Source organism: Gekko japonicus, unplaced genomic scaffold, assembly GCF_001447785.1.
Source record: "Gekko japonicus isolate JY-2015 unplaced genomic scaffold, Gekko_japonicus_V1.1 scaffold72, whole genome shotgun sequence".
Lineage (NCBI taxonomy): Eukaryota > Metazoa > Chordata > Lepidosauria > Squamata > Gekkonidae > Gekko > Gekko japonicus.
In genome coordinates, this window is record NW_015168046.1 from 92,234 (window position 1) to 109,693 (window position 17,460).

The 17,460-nt window shown below is 40.8% G+C and overlaps 1 protein-coding gene across 1 annotated transcript in view; it reads right to left on the reverse strand.

Moving 5' to 3' along the window:
• Positions 1-5,209: 5,209 nt before the first annotated feature.
• The window catches only part of CHODL (chondrolectin), a 52,692-nt gene continuing 40,441 nt past the window's right edge, over positions 5,210-17,460 (reverse strand). The window contains exons 3-7 of the mRNA XM_015414281.1: positions 16,813-16,970; positions 12,096-12,143; positions 11,626-11,709; positions 8,877-8,979; positions 5,210-5,294 (exon numbers count right to left, since the gene is read on the reverse strand). Of these exons, the coding sequence (XP_015269767.1) occupies positions 5,210-5,294; positions 8,877-8,979; positions 11,626-11,709; positions 12,096-12,143; positions 16,813-16,970 (478 nt within the window). The remainder of the gene's footprint in view (positions 5,295-8,876; positions 8,980-11,625; positions 11,710-12,095; positions 12,144-16,812; positions 16,971-17,460) is intronic.

Here is a 17,460-nt window from a genome sequence, read left to right on the forward strand (position 1 = left end):
CATGGCAAACAATATATCAGCAGTTTTCTTTTTGGTAATCCTACTGATTGGAGTCCCACCTCTGCACTCGCCAAAGGACCATTTACTCCCATGCATGGTCATTCTTCAATTAAGATCTTCAGCATCTGTTCAACTGGCATGCCACCTTCTTCATTTCAGATGCCAGATGAAAACTGTTTCGTTCACGCAGGTTTGAGGGTTTGTGGGGGTGTGATTTTTATGCATGGAGGATTTTTAAAAAGATTTTCTGTCAGCTATTGTAAGAAGCTGTATTTTATATGATCTTGAAAATGTTTAAACTGGCTTTAATTGTGGCTAACATTTCATATTGTTAAATATACTTTTGGGTGCTATTTTAGAGCCCAGATGGGAAAAGGAAGAAGAAAAGCAGCACAAATGCATGACCCTGCAGTTCTAATTAAAACAGTGTCTTTAAGATTAAATTTGGCATTGGAAAATGATGGTCTCCTTTCAATGAGTAATTAACTCCTTCAAGATGTAGTGATGACTGCTAAAGATAGCATTAGAAAAGGATTAGATGAGTTCATAGAATAAATAGCTTCATCAGTGTCTATTACCCATGGTGACTAAATGGAACCTTCCTATTTGGACACAGGAAAACTCTGAATACCAGATCTAAAGGCAACAGTAGAGGAAGGCTTTCATCACCACGACCTGCTTCTGGCCTTTCTGGGATATGTAGTTGGCCATTGTGTGAAACAGAATTTTAGAATAGATGAAAACACTGATCTCATCCCAATGGTTGTTCTTATGAGGTTATAAAAACTGTGCCATGCTTAAAGACACCCATATTTATGTTCATGTTACATTCAAAATCTAATTGTGATTTCATAAGAGATATTTCAATAACTTTTTGAAAATTCAGTAATAATTTCTCACAAGCATTGAATCATTTTATTCAGCTCTGGGGTTCTGATTATAGAACAATAATTGAGAACTCCTGCACCATTTTCCAGTAAGGGACAAGAGCCAAGGTGCTATATGGCTAGCTAATGGCTAATGCATATCTGTAAGTCCATGTTCATCAAATCAAATCAAATTTATTGTTACAGTCAACAACCAGCGCACTCAATCATTTTACATTAAAACATCTGAATAAGAAATATGGGATAAAACCAGCAGTGGCATACTTAAATTTTAAAAGTACATGTTCAAGCACTGGAACATGAAATGTAATATTTATAGATCATCATTTGAACAATCATAAAAATAGTTATTTTCTGCACTACATATTGGAATACCCAACTTCTTGAAAATTCAGTAATAATTTCTCACAAGCAATAATAATTTCTCTTACACTCCATCCATCTCCTCTCAAGTGTGGATATTTTGAGGATATATCCAGGAGATGCGGTGAGTGGGAGGGAAGGGACCTCAGTAGGTATAATGCCATAGAGGCCACCCTCCAAAGCAGCTATTTTCTCAAGGGAAATGTATTTCTGTAGTCTGGAGATCAGTTGAAATTCCAGGAGGTCTCCAGTTCTCAGTTGGAGGCTGGCAATTCTATTACACCCTGAGGATAATTCAAAATAAAGAAAATGTAACAATGTCTGATTGTCTGTCTCCTATATTACATCTGTTTGATCCTGAGATCTGTAGTGAGTGCTGCCAATGGAAAGCCACTGTGGTATAATGGAAAGGGTGCCAGCGTGAACCTAGTTTCCAACCCCAACTCAGCCATTAAACTCATCAGATGATCTTGTTTTAGTCTAAATTACTTCATAAGATTGTTGTAAGGATAGAATGGGAAGAGTCATCTATCCCACCCTCAGCTCATTGGTGGAAGAGTGGGATGAACAAAATGTAACAACTTAGTGGAAGAGTACTTTTTTTGATTCCAAAAGACCAAGCTTCATTTTTGGTTACATTAAACTGGTCTCTCCAGTTTAATCAAAGAGTAACAGCTTTTCAAGTCACCATAAAAGCAGCTGTACCAAAACAACAGTTTGGGTTCAAATACCAGAGTTAAAAATTTAAAGAAAATAAATACAGTTCAGAAAGAGAGCTTAAAAGAAAATTGACAATAGGTTTAGGCAAATTAATTTTGTATTGGATGAAGGAGGTTTGGAACTTGAAGAGGACTGGCTATATATTGTTTGGTTTGCAAGTTATATGTAGGATTGGTAAACCACACAATTGATTGGTGGGAGGTTAAAAAAAATCCAGGGCTGTGTGGAGATAGATAGAGACAGTTGGTGGAGGAGGGTAGGCACTTGAAGAAAGATCACTGACAAAATAACTCTGCAATGTGAAAAGTTATGCAGTAGGAAAAGTCTAAAACCCTGTGCATTTTTGCCTGTCACAGGAGAATACAGGGTGTTACAGTTTATTTTTATAACATAAACCTAGTTCATGTATACACCAAGTAATAGCCTTTTTATTTTGTCAAAACATGTTTGTTTTAAGTGAATCAAATGATGTTTGCATTGAATTAGTTTGCCATGGGCAGAATGATTCATGGTGACTCTCGATAAGCCAATCATAAAGATAACTCGTTTGCTAGTAAAATGTACTCATCATAGCGAATCAGAAGTTTCCCCTGTGTTTTGGAAGCTTATCACTGCAGAGGGGATGCACAAGAAACAAATAGGTTCGCCTGTTCAACAAAACTCATGTTGTTTTCAATGGTCTATTTTGCAGCATGGTACAGAGAAAACACAACTAAGCTTGTACGATTGCTTGTGGAAGTCTAGGTGGAATTATTTTTTCATCATAGTTCTATTGTTATTCTACCACCACCACCACCCATCCTTCATCTTGTTTATTTATTTTGCATTCTTTCACTGTCTTTGTTTCTTTGTTTCCTGACTTGGGATGTTATCATGGTCCCTTACAAAGTGTGCTCCATCAGGGACTCATACCCCGTGTCCTCAGAGATCCATAATAGTGAATGTGGATTAGCCATGCCTTTGTTAGATTAATGGCTCAGAATGGTTGGTTAGGAACCATTAGAGATAACAGAATGATCAGGGGGCTAAGTATCCATAGGACCCTATCCAGCTGAATAGATGGTTAAGGTACTTGCCAGTGTGTGCAAAGAAAAAGGAACATCTGCTAATTAAAACAAATTAAATCAATTTAAATGTGTAACAATTAAAACCCATGGTGCCTAAAAGAAAAAGCTAGCTGATTTCTTGAAAAAACAAAAGGCGAATAATTAAACACAAACATTAACTTGGGGTGTAGAGGCACAATTCTGATTACAATTGCATCTGCTTGCACTTAGAATAGAGGGGAAGAAGATTCCTTTTAATCCCTACTGATACACATATGGAAACCAAAACAACAGGTCATAATGCCCAGCCCATTTAGAACTCTGGAAAATGGTAGTGATTTTTTCACTTAAAGAATCATATTTTAATGGGTTAAAATAAATTACCACCCCCAAAAGCATTGCTGCAGATTTGGTGCCTTTACCTCAAAAAAACAACAGCCCAGAGCCCCAGATACCTCTGGATTGATTCTCCATTATACTCTACTAGGAAAAAGGCCCATTGTGGAAATAAATACAACGACCTCTAGAAAGAGGCTCTGGGCGGGTGCCCTGGCCTTGGACACTCAGTGTCAATTTGCTGTGGCGACCTCAGCAGGGTATAATGACACTGAGTCCACCATTTTCTCCAGAGGAACTGATCTCTGCTACCTAAAGAACAGTTGTAATTTTGAGTGATCTCCAGCCCTCACCTGGAGATTGGCAACTATGGTTCCCAGAAGGAAATAGTTGGTTTGGAGGGTGGAGTCTATGGCTTTGTACCTGTCCGAGGTCCCACAACTCCTGAAACCTCACCCTCTCCAGGCTCCATCCCTCACATCTCCAGGAATTTCCCACCTGGAGTTGGCAACCCTATCTCCCTCCCAGCCAATCATCAACCTAACTTTATTTCCCCCTCACTCTTCAGCTTTCCACCCCCCACACACCTGCAGCCTCTCCCATGCTCTGAAGCCCTGACTGCTACATCACATTGGCTGTCATACGGGGGCCACCTCAGCAGCATATAAAGATAGAGAACCCACCATTTTCTCCAGGGGAACCGATCTCTGCCATCTGGAAAGCAGTTGTAATTCTGACTGATCTCCAGCCCTCACCTGGAGATTGGACACATTTTACTTCAGAACAGCAAAACTGTTTAGAATGTTAGAGGCAAAAGCCAATAAAGTCGCATATGCAAACGACCTCTGTGTTCTGACTGGCTATGGGGGGGACAGGAAAAGCAAACTGTTTAGAAAGTTGGAGGCAGGACTCAGGCAAAGCAGCCAGTGGATAGGGAGACCCTCTGAATAACAGATCAGAGAGTGAACTGATTTTGGAGCATATGGAATGTTCTAGAGAAGTGCCACCACCATTAGGCTTTTATTTATAAGGGAGATGGGGAATAGTCCCCATAGGGTATAATGGAGCAAGAAAAAAAAATCCTGAATCTGAATACCATACCGGTACTGGAACTCAGGAATAATGGGAAATATCAATATTTTTCAGGTTCAATATACCGAACCCAAATGCATACCCCTAATTACCTAATTTTGGGGGGAAAGGTACTTGGCAATAATGGAGGAGGGCTTTTCAAACTTTAACAAACACCAAAGAATGAAACATTTACAAGTGTGTGCATCCTTAACTGCAGATGACTTTCACAGCACTTTCAAGCACCTTTACTGAAGTGGATGAAAGTTAGAATAACAACGAAATCACTTTTGGTGCCATATAAATAATCATACAATCAATATTTTATCAAACTTTTATGCAAAGATAAATTACTTTCTTACACTGTAAATTTATACTAACTGAATTTACAGTACATCAATTAAGGTACAATGTATGAGAAACTAACAAGGGGGAAAGGTTAATTTAAACTCAAAACAATTGTTTTAGAACTGACATATACAGTAGACATTTTCCCATACATATTCCAGATGCTCAGTTCGTCTCCTTGCTATCTGTAGTGGAGTCATTTTCCTTAGCAAAATAAATGCATTCTTTTCCTTTTAAAATGGCACATTTTGCTGCTGAATTAAAAATAAAGCATTGCATATAAAAAAAGATTTGAACAGTTGCCTCAAGAGGGAGCTTCCAGTTCATGTTGCTGATCCTTTGCAATTTCAAGCCATTCCAAGCTAATATCTGACATGACAATATAAGATTTCCTGCATGTAAAAAAATGTTATTCCTCCTCACTTTTGAGTCATATCTCTATACCTCCATGCTACTATCTTTCCTGGGATTCTTTGAAATCCATAGTGTTGACTGGTCCGGACTAGTTTTTGTTCTTCCTTTACTGAAAAATTAAAAGCACATGTGTATGTTTATAGATCTACAGGATGTACATTCCTCTCTCAGATTTAGCTAAAGATACAATAGAAGATTGATGATAAGGTAGAATGAATTATGGTAAAAAGATGCAGAATTGCTTCTATTACTGAATATCCGTTATTTGGCCACCTGTAAAAAAACCATTATGCACATAGCTGCAAACTGATCTAATCTTAACATTTCATGCTAAGAGAACATACCAAGATATTCTATAGAGCATGTACTGCTTCATGGAGCTACACAGTCCATCTACAGATTTCTGGGGGTAGATGCCCATTCTTGGACTCTGCTAGATCCAGTAATTTACCATACAAACAGTTTGGATTCTCTTTCCATGAGTGGGAGGGCATTTCTATTTGTACAAGAGGAGAAAATGACTTCTGTCAAATCACCCTCCCCCTTCCCATCATGGAATGCCATGGTATATCCCACACCAATTCTGAGAGTCTCCTGACCCTGCTCTTTATTTCCAGACTGAAAGGAGACATGAAGGGAAAAGTGCCACTCACTTTTTTATTTAATACAAAAAACATATTTCACATGCTGTAGGCATTGTTTCACATTAACTGTTTAACACCAAAAGTATTTTAGACTTACCTGTAAAATTGTATGAGGTTTTTTCCATTAATAACCTGATCCAAAGCTGCTTGTAAAGTGATCCAAAATCCCCCAAATATCTACTAATTACTACTGCATTTGGATCAGACCTAAAGTCACTGCATATTATTATAATTAATAAAGTAGTGTTGATCCCTCAGTCCATTCTTAATATACAGTGCTTGGAAACCAATTTTGCATGTAAAGATATTTCTTCATTACCATAGGTTTCCTTTATTCTTTTCCAGCACTGCCATGGCAGCTGCTTTTCCATTACTTCACTCCAGAACACTGCTGCACCAATCATGGAAGACCTCTCAGTCAATTCTTACCCAGCCTAGATCAGACAAGACAACTGGGTATAAGGACCCACACAACTTATACCACACAACTGGTGTCAGTCCTTTAAACATTATACTAGTACTGTGGGATGAAGCCAAGGAACAGTGGTTACTATACCATGGCTGTAACAATGTATGTGTTGTAGGAACCTATACTATTAAAAACATCCATAAGTAATATAGATAATCATAACTTTTAAACTGAATGAGACTAACAGCAGGTTAGGAGTTTGTGCAACTTTTCTGGGGAGAGTATTGATTTGTTTGAGGAAATTGTCAGGAATTGTAGTTTCAACTTTGAAATACCATCATACAAACTGAGAAATATACCAAGTTAGAATCTAAACTTTCTGCAAGGCATTCAGATGATAATGGAGATGTGTCATTGAGGCAGTTTCTCCTTGCTTCCCTGGAAGAAAGGAAAGGGAAAGTAGCTAAGCATGAATGAGGTGTTGGTTGCCATGAAGCACAGGGAAAATGCCGCCTTTATGGGAGGACAACATAAAAGTTTTCCATGCCCTTGCTTTGACTTTTAATATTACAAGAAGGTATCATCGTATGTTGTTGTGTCTATAGGAGCAAGAATACTATGGCTGAGAACCCCTCCCTCAAGGTGGGTGCAATGCTTGACACAGGGGATTGGATCATATGGATTTGTTCCACTAAGTAGCACCTTCTGGCACAAGGTGTGTTCTTCTGACACAAGAGTTTAAAGAGTGTCAGGGGAGGGCACCTTATACCAGAGCAATGTACTACCAATTAGCAGAACAAATCCATTGGAACCAACCCAGGATACTGTGTCAACTTTATCTTTCTTGAAGTTTTATTCAGACTTTCCTATGAGTTCAGCCAGTTGTCTCCACATCCAACATCCACGTGAAGTCTGATTAAGTACAATGTTGTCGGTTTTAGTGGGAGCCTTGTGTTGCTAGTCACACCTATAGGGATGGGCACAAACTGGCTCATGAACTAAAGTTTGTGATGCATTTTGGCCAGTTTGTGGTTCATGAACTGAAGTTTGTTGCAGGTCAACTGGCATGAACTTTCCATGAACTTTCAAGAGATTTGTGGTGGTTCATGAATGGATACATTTCCAGACTGTCTTCACTCAATCAAAATGTTTACTAAACTTCAAAGCAAGAGAGGGAGAGCCAGTTTGGTGCAGTGATTAGGATTGCAGACTCTAATCTGGGAGAATCAGGTTTGATTCCCCACTCCTTCCTATGCGGCTGCTGGAGTGACCTTGGATCAATCAGAGTTCTCTCAGAGCTATTCTCTCAAGAGCAGTTCTTGAAAGAGCTCTCTGAGCCCCACCTACCTCACAGGGTGTCTGTTGTGGGGAGAGGGAAAGGAGATTGTAAGCCACTCTGAGACTCCAAGTGAAGGGCAGAGTATAAATCCAATTTCTTCTTCTTCCTCCTCTTCTTGTAGAGGAGCAGGCAGCAGGGCGAGGTTCCCTGCACTTTTGGTGTGTGTAGCTTGCAGGGGGTCCATTCTATACACTTTTGAACCTGTGGCTGATATTTTCCCCAAAAGCACTTTCCTGGGGAAATCTTCTTTGGGAGACCATAACTCAGACCCCCTAAGTACAATCTGCATATAACTTGGAGGGCATGTTGAGGAGCATCAGGGGGAAGTCCCCTGTGAGTTTGATGTCTCTAGCTTGCACAGGTCCATTCTATACAATCTTGAACCTCCTGAACTTGAACCCATAATTTCCCCAGAAAGTATTCCTGGGGGCACCTTTTTTGAGGGCTGTAACTCAGACTCATAAATCCAATCCTCACCAAACTTGGAGGGCAGGGGGAGAAGAGTTAGCCAGTGATTTTCAGCAACGTGATGTCTCTAGCACGTTGTGAGGGGGTGCATTTTATCACATCACAAACCGAACCAGTTTGTTTTGCACTTAAACATTCATGACAGTTCATGGCACACAAACCGGGCATACCAAGAACCATGAAGTGAAACAAATAGCATTTTCTCAGTCTGTGCCCATCCCTACACACCTAGCTTCATGTTGCTCTTGCTTCTTCTTGTATGTGTCTGAGACTAAATACACTGGCTTCATACAGTGTAGAATAAAAAAATATTATTCTGACAATGAGCATAATATGGATGACGGGGATGTGCTGATCCAGCCTTGGACAATAATCTCAGATCTTGGCTCCACAGTAAGTGCTTTTTTTAAAAGGAAAGGTGTGCAAGTAGAATAGAAAATATGATAAATTCAGTTTTAAGTTGGGGAGCCACTAAACCAACATACATTAAATACTGTGTTTTTTCCATATATATGGGGTGGCTTTTTCTAGCCATTCTAGCAGAACACTGTTTTTGCAGTAAATATCCAGAAGCAAAAAGATTTTGTTGGATACATACTTCATTAACTATTGTGATATGTGGATTCATTCTTACTGCTTTGATACATCATTAAATACGCTTTTCCATTATTCTAATATATAACAGTGGGGCAAAGTTAATTTTGCAATGAAAATGTGAATGGCTTTGCATTGCATATAGAATGGCCTTGAACATGAATAGCTCGCAAATGGAAGTATGAATTTCACAGTGCATGAGCCCAAGACCCAATTTTGGCCATGTATAATATTTACCTTTTATGCAGCATCTGGAAACAGCAAGTCCCAAAAGCCACTAATATCAACAAGAGCAGTGGTATAGTTGGTATAACAACATAAATTAGATTGGGAATTAAACCTACAAGAAAAAGGGTCTAATTAATGCCTTTTATTTCAATTTATAGCATTGCATTTCTATCTGACTAAACCATATGGGATGTCTCTTTTGTTGTACTCAATATATACAAAGAAGCACAATCAGAGAAAGCGCTCTAAAGCCAGTTGTTCACACACTGAATTATGTACACCACAGTCCAGTAATGTTTATGTCACATTTTCTAGGCTTTAAGGTGCCACAGGATACTATGGTGTTTATAATTTTCAAATATTCTTAGACCAGCAATTGGTAGCAGCAGACAAAAACGTTAAACTTAAAAACTTACCTGCAACTAACCCATGTGCAACTGCAGGAGATTCCTGCAGTTCATGTGGGACAATGATGAAGCCCAACAGCTTTAAACTGAGTTCCCTTCCTACTACGTATCTAAGAAGATTTTGCTATGTACAGGGTTTTTAAGTGGCCTGAAGAAAAGAATGCCCTGTCCCTTTAACTGAGACTTATGGGAAGTTATTTACTAGGTGATGTTATTTATCTCCATGCCATGAAAAGATTCAACCAATCATTTCAACCTCTATTAAAGGAATCAAATGTATTTCTCCAGTCCAGTCCATAAGGCAGATGTCAAGGACTTCCTAGGCAGATATATTAATCTGGAAGGGTTCTCTGAAAATATGAAAAAACATTTTCTTAGCTATTCTGCCATTGATTTTCTATGATTTCAGTGGGACTTCAGCAGGTCTACTCAAAAGTAAGTCCAATTTTATTCAATTGAATTTACTTTCAGGAAAGTGTTCTGCAGTTTGCAGCCATAATTACGTTATTCACAATGCTCAAAAAGGGGTAGGTGGAATGCCATTCCACTTTTTCTTGGCAAAACTGAAACCACCTGGTTCTTTTTCAGCAAAGGAAAACCACCCTGAACTGGAGCAAGATCACACACATGTTGCAAAAGTCAGTAAGAAAATGCCTCTTGTTCATGCCAGCCTTAGCAAGGCTAGCTGGAAACAGGCACTACTGAGTTTAAGGCTTCAAGGTGTTGGAGAAAAATGAAGCTGTCGGACAAGGCTCAGTGGGAAAAGCCGAAGTCCTTTTCTGTCTAAGCCCTAGATCAGTGATGGCGAACCTTTTAGAGACCGAGTGCCCAAACTGCGACCCAAAACCCACTTATTTATCGCAAAGTGCCAACACGGCAATTTAACCTGAATACTGAGGTTTTACTTTAGAAAAAAACAACTCATACATTAACTTAAGATGATCCAACCAAAGTAAGGAAAGCAATCCCAAATGCTTTCATTTACTTTAAATTATTTGGCAGAGAATTCGACACTTTAATGGTCTGGGCCTGGCTGGGGCGATGGCACGCGTGACCACAGAGAGGGCTCTGAGTGCCACCTCTGGCACCCGTGCCATAGGTTCACCACCACTGCCCTAGATGTTTACAGAGCTGGACCCAGAAGACACAGGAATTGAGTCCCCCAAAAGGTGATTCCCCAGGTGCCTGACCTTCCCAGCCACACGAAGAACTGAGCAATGGAAACAGGCTCTGTCAGGACTGCACACCTTTACACAACAAAATTAACTGGAAACTTATTTGAAAGTATGTCATGCCTAATATTAGATCATGTTTATTAATGTTTTTGACTTCATGTATAGTGTTCTGTATTGGTAATAGATTATAACTGACTGTAACGAGTTCAAAGTGTGAATAGCTAGTTCAAGGTTTTTATACAGCAGGTGACAAATCTGAATCTGGACTAAAGTGAAATGAAACTCTTCTCTCTTTTGTCCCCCACTACAAATGCTGGTTGTTCACATGTTACACTTTTAGCCTGTATATTGCGCCTACGAGAATGAGGTGTGATCTGACAGATCACCGATACAAATTTCATCTCAGCTGAAAACTCACTGGAGGTGGGGCATGGTGAATCAGTGTCTTGTTCTCCACCTCAGACCTCCATTTACAATATGAAAATATTGTAAGGATTACTATCACAATATACTTTTAACACCAAAAGGACAATAGAAATATGAGCTTTTTAAATGTATTATAATGAAAACTGCATATTCAGTTGGGAATCTCAGGCAGACTCTAGCTTCATTCTTGTGGGAGAAAATTTTCTTCCTAGATTGGGAATGATCCCAAAACAGAAGACTGACAAATCTTTGAACATCTCATACTTCCGCAAACTGTTCCTCAGCTCATGAACTCATCATCAAAATCCTTGACTGGAAAACACTGGTTCTGAAACTTCTTTATGAATAAAACATTTTGCAACATCATGTTCATTAACTATGTCAGGACCTATTCACGTAAAATATGGTGCAGACAATCAGGATTGGACATGTAAGTCTAACTACAGATTCTTTGCTTCTGTGTGGTCCTAGAGGAAGAGGAAGAGAAGATGTTTGGCAGAATGGATAGGAATATGTACCTTACAGTGACTAACTCTAGTTTCTAACATTTCCCTTTAAAATCTATTTTCCTTCCCTTCAAAAGCTGATTGCAGAAACATCTTGATATTTTATCCTGGAGCTTAGTTTCATTTTTAGTTCTGGGACATAGCCAGTTTACTCATAGTATTAATAAATGGCAATTGCACATCTGCATGGTTTATTTCTTACACACAAAAACATTAATATTAGAATCATATGTGCATTAATTACCAGTTTCAGTAACAACCACAGGAAAATTATCTTCTGGGTTGCTTGAATCATGAGACTTCCCTGCTGGCATTGTTGTCTGAACTTCTGAAAAAGAAATTAAATATTACAACTACAACAAAATGTATTTGTGTTGCAGCACCTGGCCACATTATTTCACTTTGAAAAGACAATGCCGACTTCACAGCTCATCAGCTTCAAAAACAAATCAAGGGTGGGTGATACAGTTGTCTACGTAGCTTTATCAGACCACTGGGATCACATCTGGAATAGGACTTACAACCTACTATATTTCAAAATATATCTATCTGCTTATAAAAACATACATTGCAAATATTACTCTCAATGGGGTTCATTGTTCCTCTGTTCTATTTCTAGTCTGCTTTTCTAATTTATAGGATTGTTTGGATTTTGTAAATGATGAATGAGATTGTATTACTTCACCATTGCAATTCAATCCAAATGTTTCTTACCATAATCTGGATCTGCTCTATCTCCTAATTCTTTTTCAAGGATGTCATCTGTTGAATCAATGGGTCGACAATGAAAAACAAAAACAGATTGTTTACATTGTTTTGTACACATTACATTGAACGATACACAATGTTCATTTTTTTAAAACCCTGTATCGTATATTTTAATCTAAACCTCCTCTTTTAACAGACTAAAAGGAAGTGAGCTGTCATGCTCCAGGGGATACTGTATTGTGCTTTTAAAAAATATGCAGAACATATGGAGCCAGTTGCCTTATACTATAGGCCAATCTTAATTGTCTACTGTGGCTGTCAGTGGTTTTCCAGGGTGTTACAGACAGAACAATCTTCCTAATATCTTTTACTTGGGATCCTGTAATTGGATGTAGTGGGGTCTGAATGTGGGAACTGAATTTTTAAAATGCTCTACCACTGAATAATGGTCCCTCCTGCTGGGTCTCTAACCAGGTGTTTTGGGGCTTGTAGATGCTGGCTCAAGTTTATTTACTCATATCGTCAACAGTGGACTCAAACTCTGGAAAAGCTTTGATCTTTTCTTATATACAGGGGAGAATTACTAAATACTTGCACACTTTTTATTTGATTACTTCTTGGGAGGAGTAACAGAACTGCCATAGTCATGCCATAGCCTGCAGTATCTTCACACATAAAATATGTCATCCCACAGCTATGCCACAATATATGTTACACTATGGTTATGGCAAGGCAAAGGAAACATTAAATGTGTAGGCCCCTCGGTCAGATGCAGGTACATGCACAGGCACTTCCATTCCTATTATTTGCATGTCCGTTTTGACCAGAAGTACAACCAATTGAATGTGCATAGTATAGACCATTTGCTTACTACATCTTTCTCCTAACCTACTACATCTTCCCCAAGGAGCCCAGGGCAGCATACAGTGGGTTGGATCCAGTACAACATTTTGACTTGTGCTAGAGCTCTTGTGCCAATGCAAACATAAGAAAAAGACCACAGTAGCTGCTTGCACAAAGTCAAACCTTGTATCCTCATTTGTATTTCTTTTTGCACTAGATCTTGTACAACCAATTTCTGGGAACTATAATATATAAGAAAAGCATTAGGTATTAGACTTGATCTTGCTTAAGCAGAAGTCCATTTATGTTTCCACTTGAGCAATGCAGGATCCAAGCCATTGTTTCCACCACATTTTATTTTCAACTGAAGAGTCTACATGCATACCAAAATATTGTAGTTGTGAATCAGTGAGTGCTACATCAATATATCTAATTCTCAACATGGCCAAATCTGTGGAAACTTAAATTCAAAGACTGGCGTTATGAACAGACAAGACAGATCTTTCTATAGACCTGAAAAAAACAACACACCCATGTTTGTAGAAAAATCTGAGATCTATTTTTTGGGGGGGGAAACCTTTGGGGAATTGTTGTAAGCCACCCTGAGCCCTGCTTGGTAGAGAACGGAGTGGGATAGAAGTCTAATAAATAAATAAATAAATAACCCCAAAATAATAGAAGCAGCACCTGTAGCTTAAAGAAACAAATGACCTCTGCAGTGGCCATTGTGAGGTTTGCCAGGCAACCACAACAATATTGTCAGTTGAGTTTTAGTTTGTGTAATGAATGGCAGGAGAAGGGGCAGGGACCTTTCCAAGACTGTTCTGAGTTTTGAAGGAAAACTCACTGGGTCCAGGCCTAACAGCAACCACCAGAAGACTTGATACCATATGATTTGCACAAGTCACCCAGGACTGGCTGTTTGCCACTGTTCAACAGGAGCCATCGATGAAATGTAATCAGTGAAGTGCAGTGATTAGAGTTTCAGATTAGGATTGGAAGACCCACATTTGAATGCCTACTCAGTTATAAAAGCTCACTGGGTGATCTTCGGCCAGGCAGGCCCTGTCCAACTAGCCTACCTCACAGTGTTGCTGTGAGGACAGGAGAATGATGTGGGTCTCATTGTGAAGAAATTTGGGCAAGCTAATTGAGAGGGCTGTGGCAGTCCAGTTACAGAGCTTTTTGGATGATGCTTTCATTCCAGACCCCTTCCAGTCTGGCTTTTGCCCAGGCCATGGGACGGAGACTGCACTGGTCGCCCTCACAGATGACCTCCGGAGGCATCTGGATCGAGGCAGATCGGCAGTGCTGTTGCTGTTAGAAGAAGAAGAAGAGATTGGATTTATACCCCACCCTTCACTACCCAAAGGTGTCTCAGAGCGGCTTACAAACTCCTTTCCCTTCCCCTCCCTACAACAGACACCCTGTGAGGTAGATGGGGCTGAGAGAGCTCTTGACAGAAACTGCTCTTTTTCAAGAACAGCTCTTATCAGAACCATGGCTTGCCCAAGGTCATCCAGCCAGGTGCAAGTGGAGGAGTGGGGAATCAAACCCGGTTCTCCCAGATTAGAGTCCGTGCACTTAACCACTACACCAAACTGGCTCTCTGTCAGCAGCGTTCGACCTGTCAGCAGCGTTCAACATGGTCGACCATCAGCTACTGATCCACCACCTCACCGACGTGGGAGTTCAGGGGCTTGCCTTGCAATGGCTCGCATCCTTCCTTCAAGGTCGGGGACAAAGGGTGGCACTAGGGGAACAGCTGTCCTGTAGGCACCCACTGATATGTGGAGTGCTTCAGGGGGCAGTACTCTCCCCGATGCTGTTCAACATCTATATGTGCCCCCTTGCCCAGATTGCACGAAGGCCTGGGTTGGGGTGTCACCAATATGCGGATGACACCCAGCTCTATTTGTTGTTGGGCGGCCAGTCTGACTCTAACCCAGAAGATCTAGACTGGGCATTACCAGCTGTGGCTCGTTGGCTTAGACTGAGTCAACTGAAACTGATTTAGATGAAGACGGAGGTCCTGTGCCTGAGTCGGGGCAGTCTGAGGGTAGGGATCCCACTCCTGACCTTCGATGGGGTGCAGCTTGTGCCAGCATCGGAGGTTAGGAGTTTAGGAGTGCTCCTAGATGCCTCTCTAACAATGGAGGCCCAAGGTAGCAGCCACTGCCAAGTCGGCCTTTTATCACCTTCGGCTGATTAGGCAGTTGGTTCCCTTCCTTCAAAGGCAACGACTTGGCAACAGTGATCCACATGATGGTCACTTCGAGGTTAGACTACTGTTATGCTCTCTACATGGGGCTGCCCTTGTCTCAAACCCGGAAACTGCAGCTAGTGCAAAATGCTGTGGCCAGGCTGTTGATGGGTCTCTCCATACGGGAACACATCCAGCCTATGCTGAAAGCACTGCACTGGCTGCCAATAGCGTACTGGATTCGCTTCAAGGTGCTGGTTTTGACCTTTAAAGCCCTCTAGGTCAGGGTCCAGCATACCTAAGGGACCGCCTTTCCACATATGTTAACCAGAGACCACTGCGTTCAGGGGCCCAAAATCAGCTGTCCCTCCAAGGTCCCAAAGACGCCAGGTTGGCGACAACCAGGGCCAGGGCCTTCTCAGTAGTGGCTCCGCACTGGTGGAATGAGCTCCCAGAAGAGATCAGGCCCCTGCAGGACCTTTTACAGTTCCGCAGGGCCTGCAAGATGGAGCTCTTCCACTAGGCTTTCAACTAGGAGCCACGTGTGACATCTGAGAAGAGACCCTGTACCCTGGCTTTACCATCTCTAGCCTGACTTGCTAGGTAAATGTAGACCAATGGAGCATGTGGGAACATCATTATGACTGTCACCCATGGACTATGGTTTAATCTGAAATTTCTGCTCATGCACTTTATTTGACAACTGTACCAGCACTTTAGGATAGTTATTTATACATTTTAGATTAACCAATCTGTTTTTGCTTGATTAGTTATAATGAGTTTTATGATGTATTTTAAGTGTATTTTTATGTATTGTGTAAGCCGCCCTGAGCCTGCCTTGCTGGGGAGGGTGAGGCATAAATTGAATAAAATAAATAAGAAAGGCAGGATATGAAGTAAATAAATAATAAATATAGCTGAAGATGGGAGCAGATAAAAGGCTGGTGTTGGTGGGTAGGAGGAAAGGTGAAGATATGGGGGTTGCCAGGAGGAGAGAAAGAAAAAACAGTGTGGCAAGGAACACAGGGGAAAATGAGGTGCCCCCCACAAGTAATTGTGGGTTCCCCACCACACAACTGGGTCCCAGCCTGATGGCTAGCACTGAACAACTGGGCCATAGTTTTCCTGGGTGGAGGCAGCCAGGGAACTGAAGGAGGGAAAGCTGAAGATGAGGCTAGATAATGGTGTGTTTGCTAGTGGGTGGGAAAGAGAGAAGGAATCGGGAAAAGGGGAGAGGCTATGGGGGCTTTTCAGGGAAGAAAAACAGGTATAGGGGGTATAGTAGTGGTATAGGGGGGAATCAGATGCTTCCCATAAGTCCTTGTGTGTCCCACACTTGTTAATTTCCCCCCCCCCCAATTCCTGAGGTGACTGAGCTACTGATGAGAGTACACATTAGTGTTTCTGGGTATTAAGAAGGGATCTATACAGATATCCTGTCATTTTTTATTTAACCTGGACTAAAAAATATGGTTTCTATAGCAATATAACCAATTAAGCCTATTGTGACAGTTCTTTTTAAAAAGCATCATTATTGATGCATATTTGTCTGAATCTTCCTTGTTATGCAATGTTTTTTGTTGCTGTTTTTTAAAATCAGCTTAAACTTACTACCAAATGTTATTTTGGAAAGTTAAGCAAAAATGATACGTGAAGACTGGCTTTGGCATTGCTTACCTGGAGCATACTTGCAGATAAAATTGTGCTTCATGTTGCATCTGTCATCATTCCATTGGTAAAGATAGGGCCCTCCCAAGCCAGGATTAGCAGTTGGCTGATGATACATCACAACACATGCTTCACTCCCACAGGAAGGTTCATCTGTATACCAATTTCTGACATAACGCATAAATACAGCAAAAATTACATTGGAAATCTGGATTGTTTCCTACCAATCTTTCCTCTTCTTTTGAATTCAGGCACATCATGATCTGTGCAGGACTGGGAGACAGGGCCTGGTGCGGCCTGGTCCCAGGAGAGACCTGCATGGCAGTGGAAAGCAGACATAGCCTACAATCCCCATAAGGCTTAGTGACAGTTGTAACCTATCAGTGTCCAGGGATTCCTGAGGCGATTGTTACATACTCTGCGGGCTGTGGAAAACTGTGTTCTTTCCTCTCACAGAGCTCAACTGCAGGGAACTGTGTTCTTTTGCTCTTCTGCGGTCTGGCCTCACACAGAGCTAAACTGAGGGAACTGGTCTGAGAGAAAGATCCCTCACTTGGGACAGTGAGTACAGTCAGGAGGCCTGGCAGGCCGTGGGCCTTGAAGTAGTAACCAGTTATGTGAACTAGGTAGTCACGTTAGATTCATTTATTTTGCCTT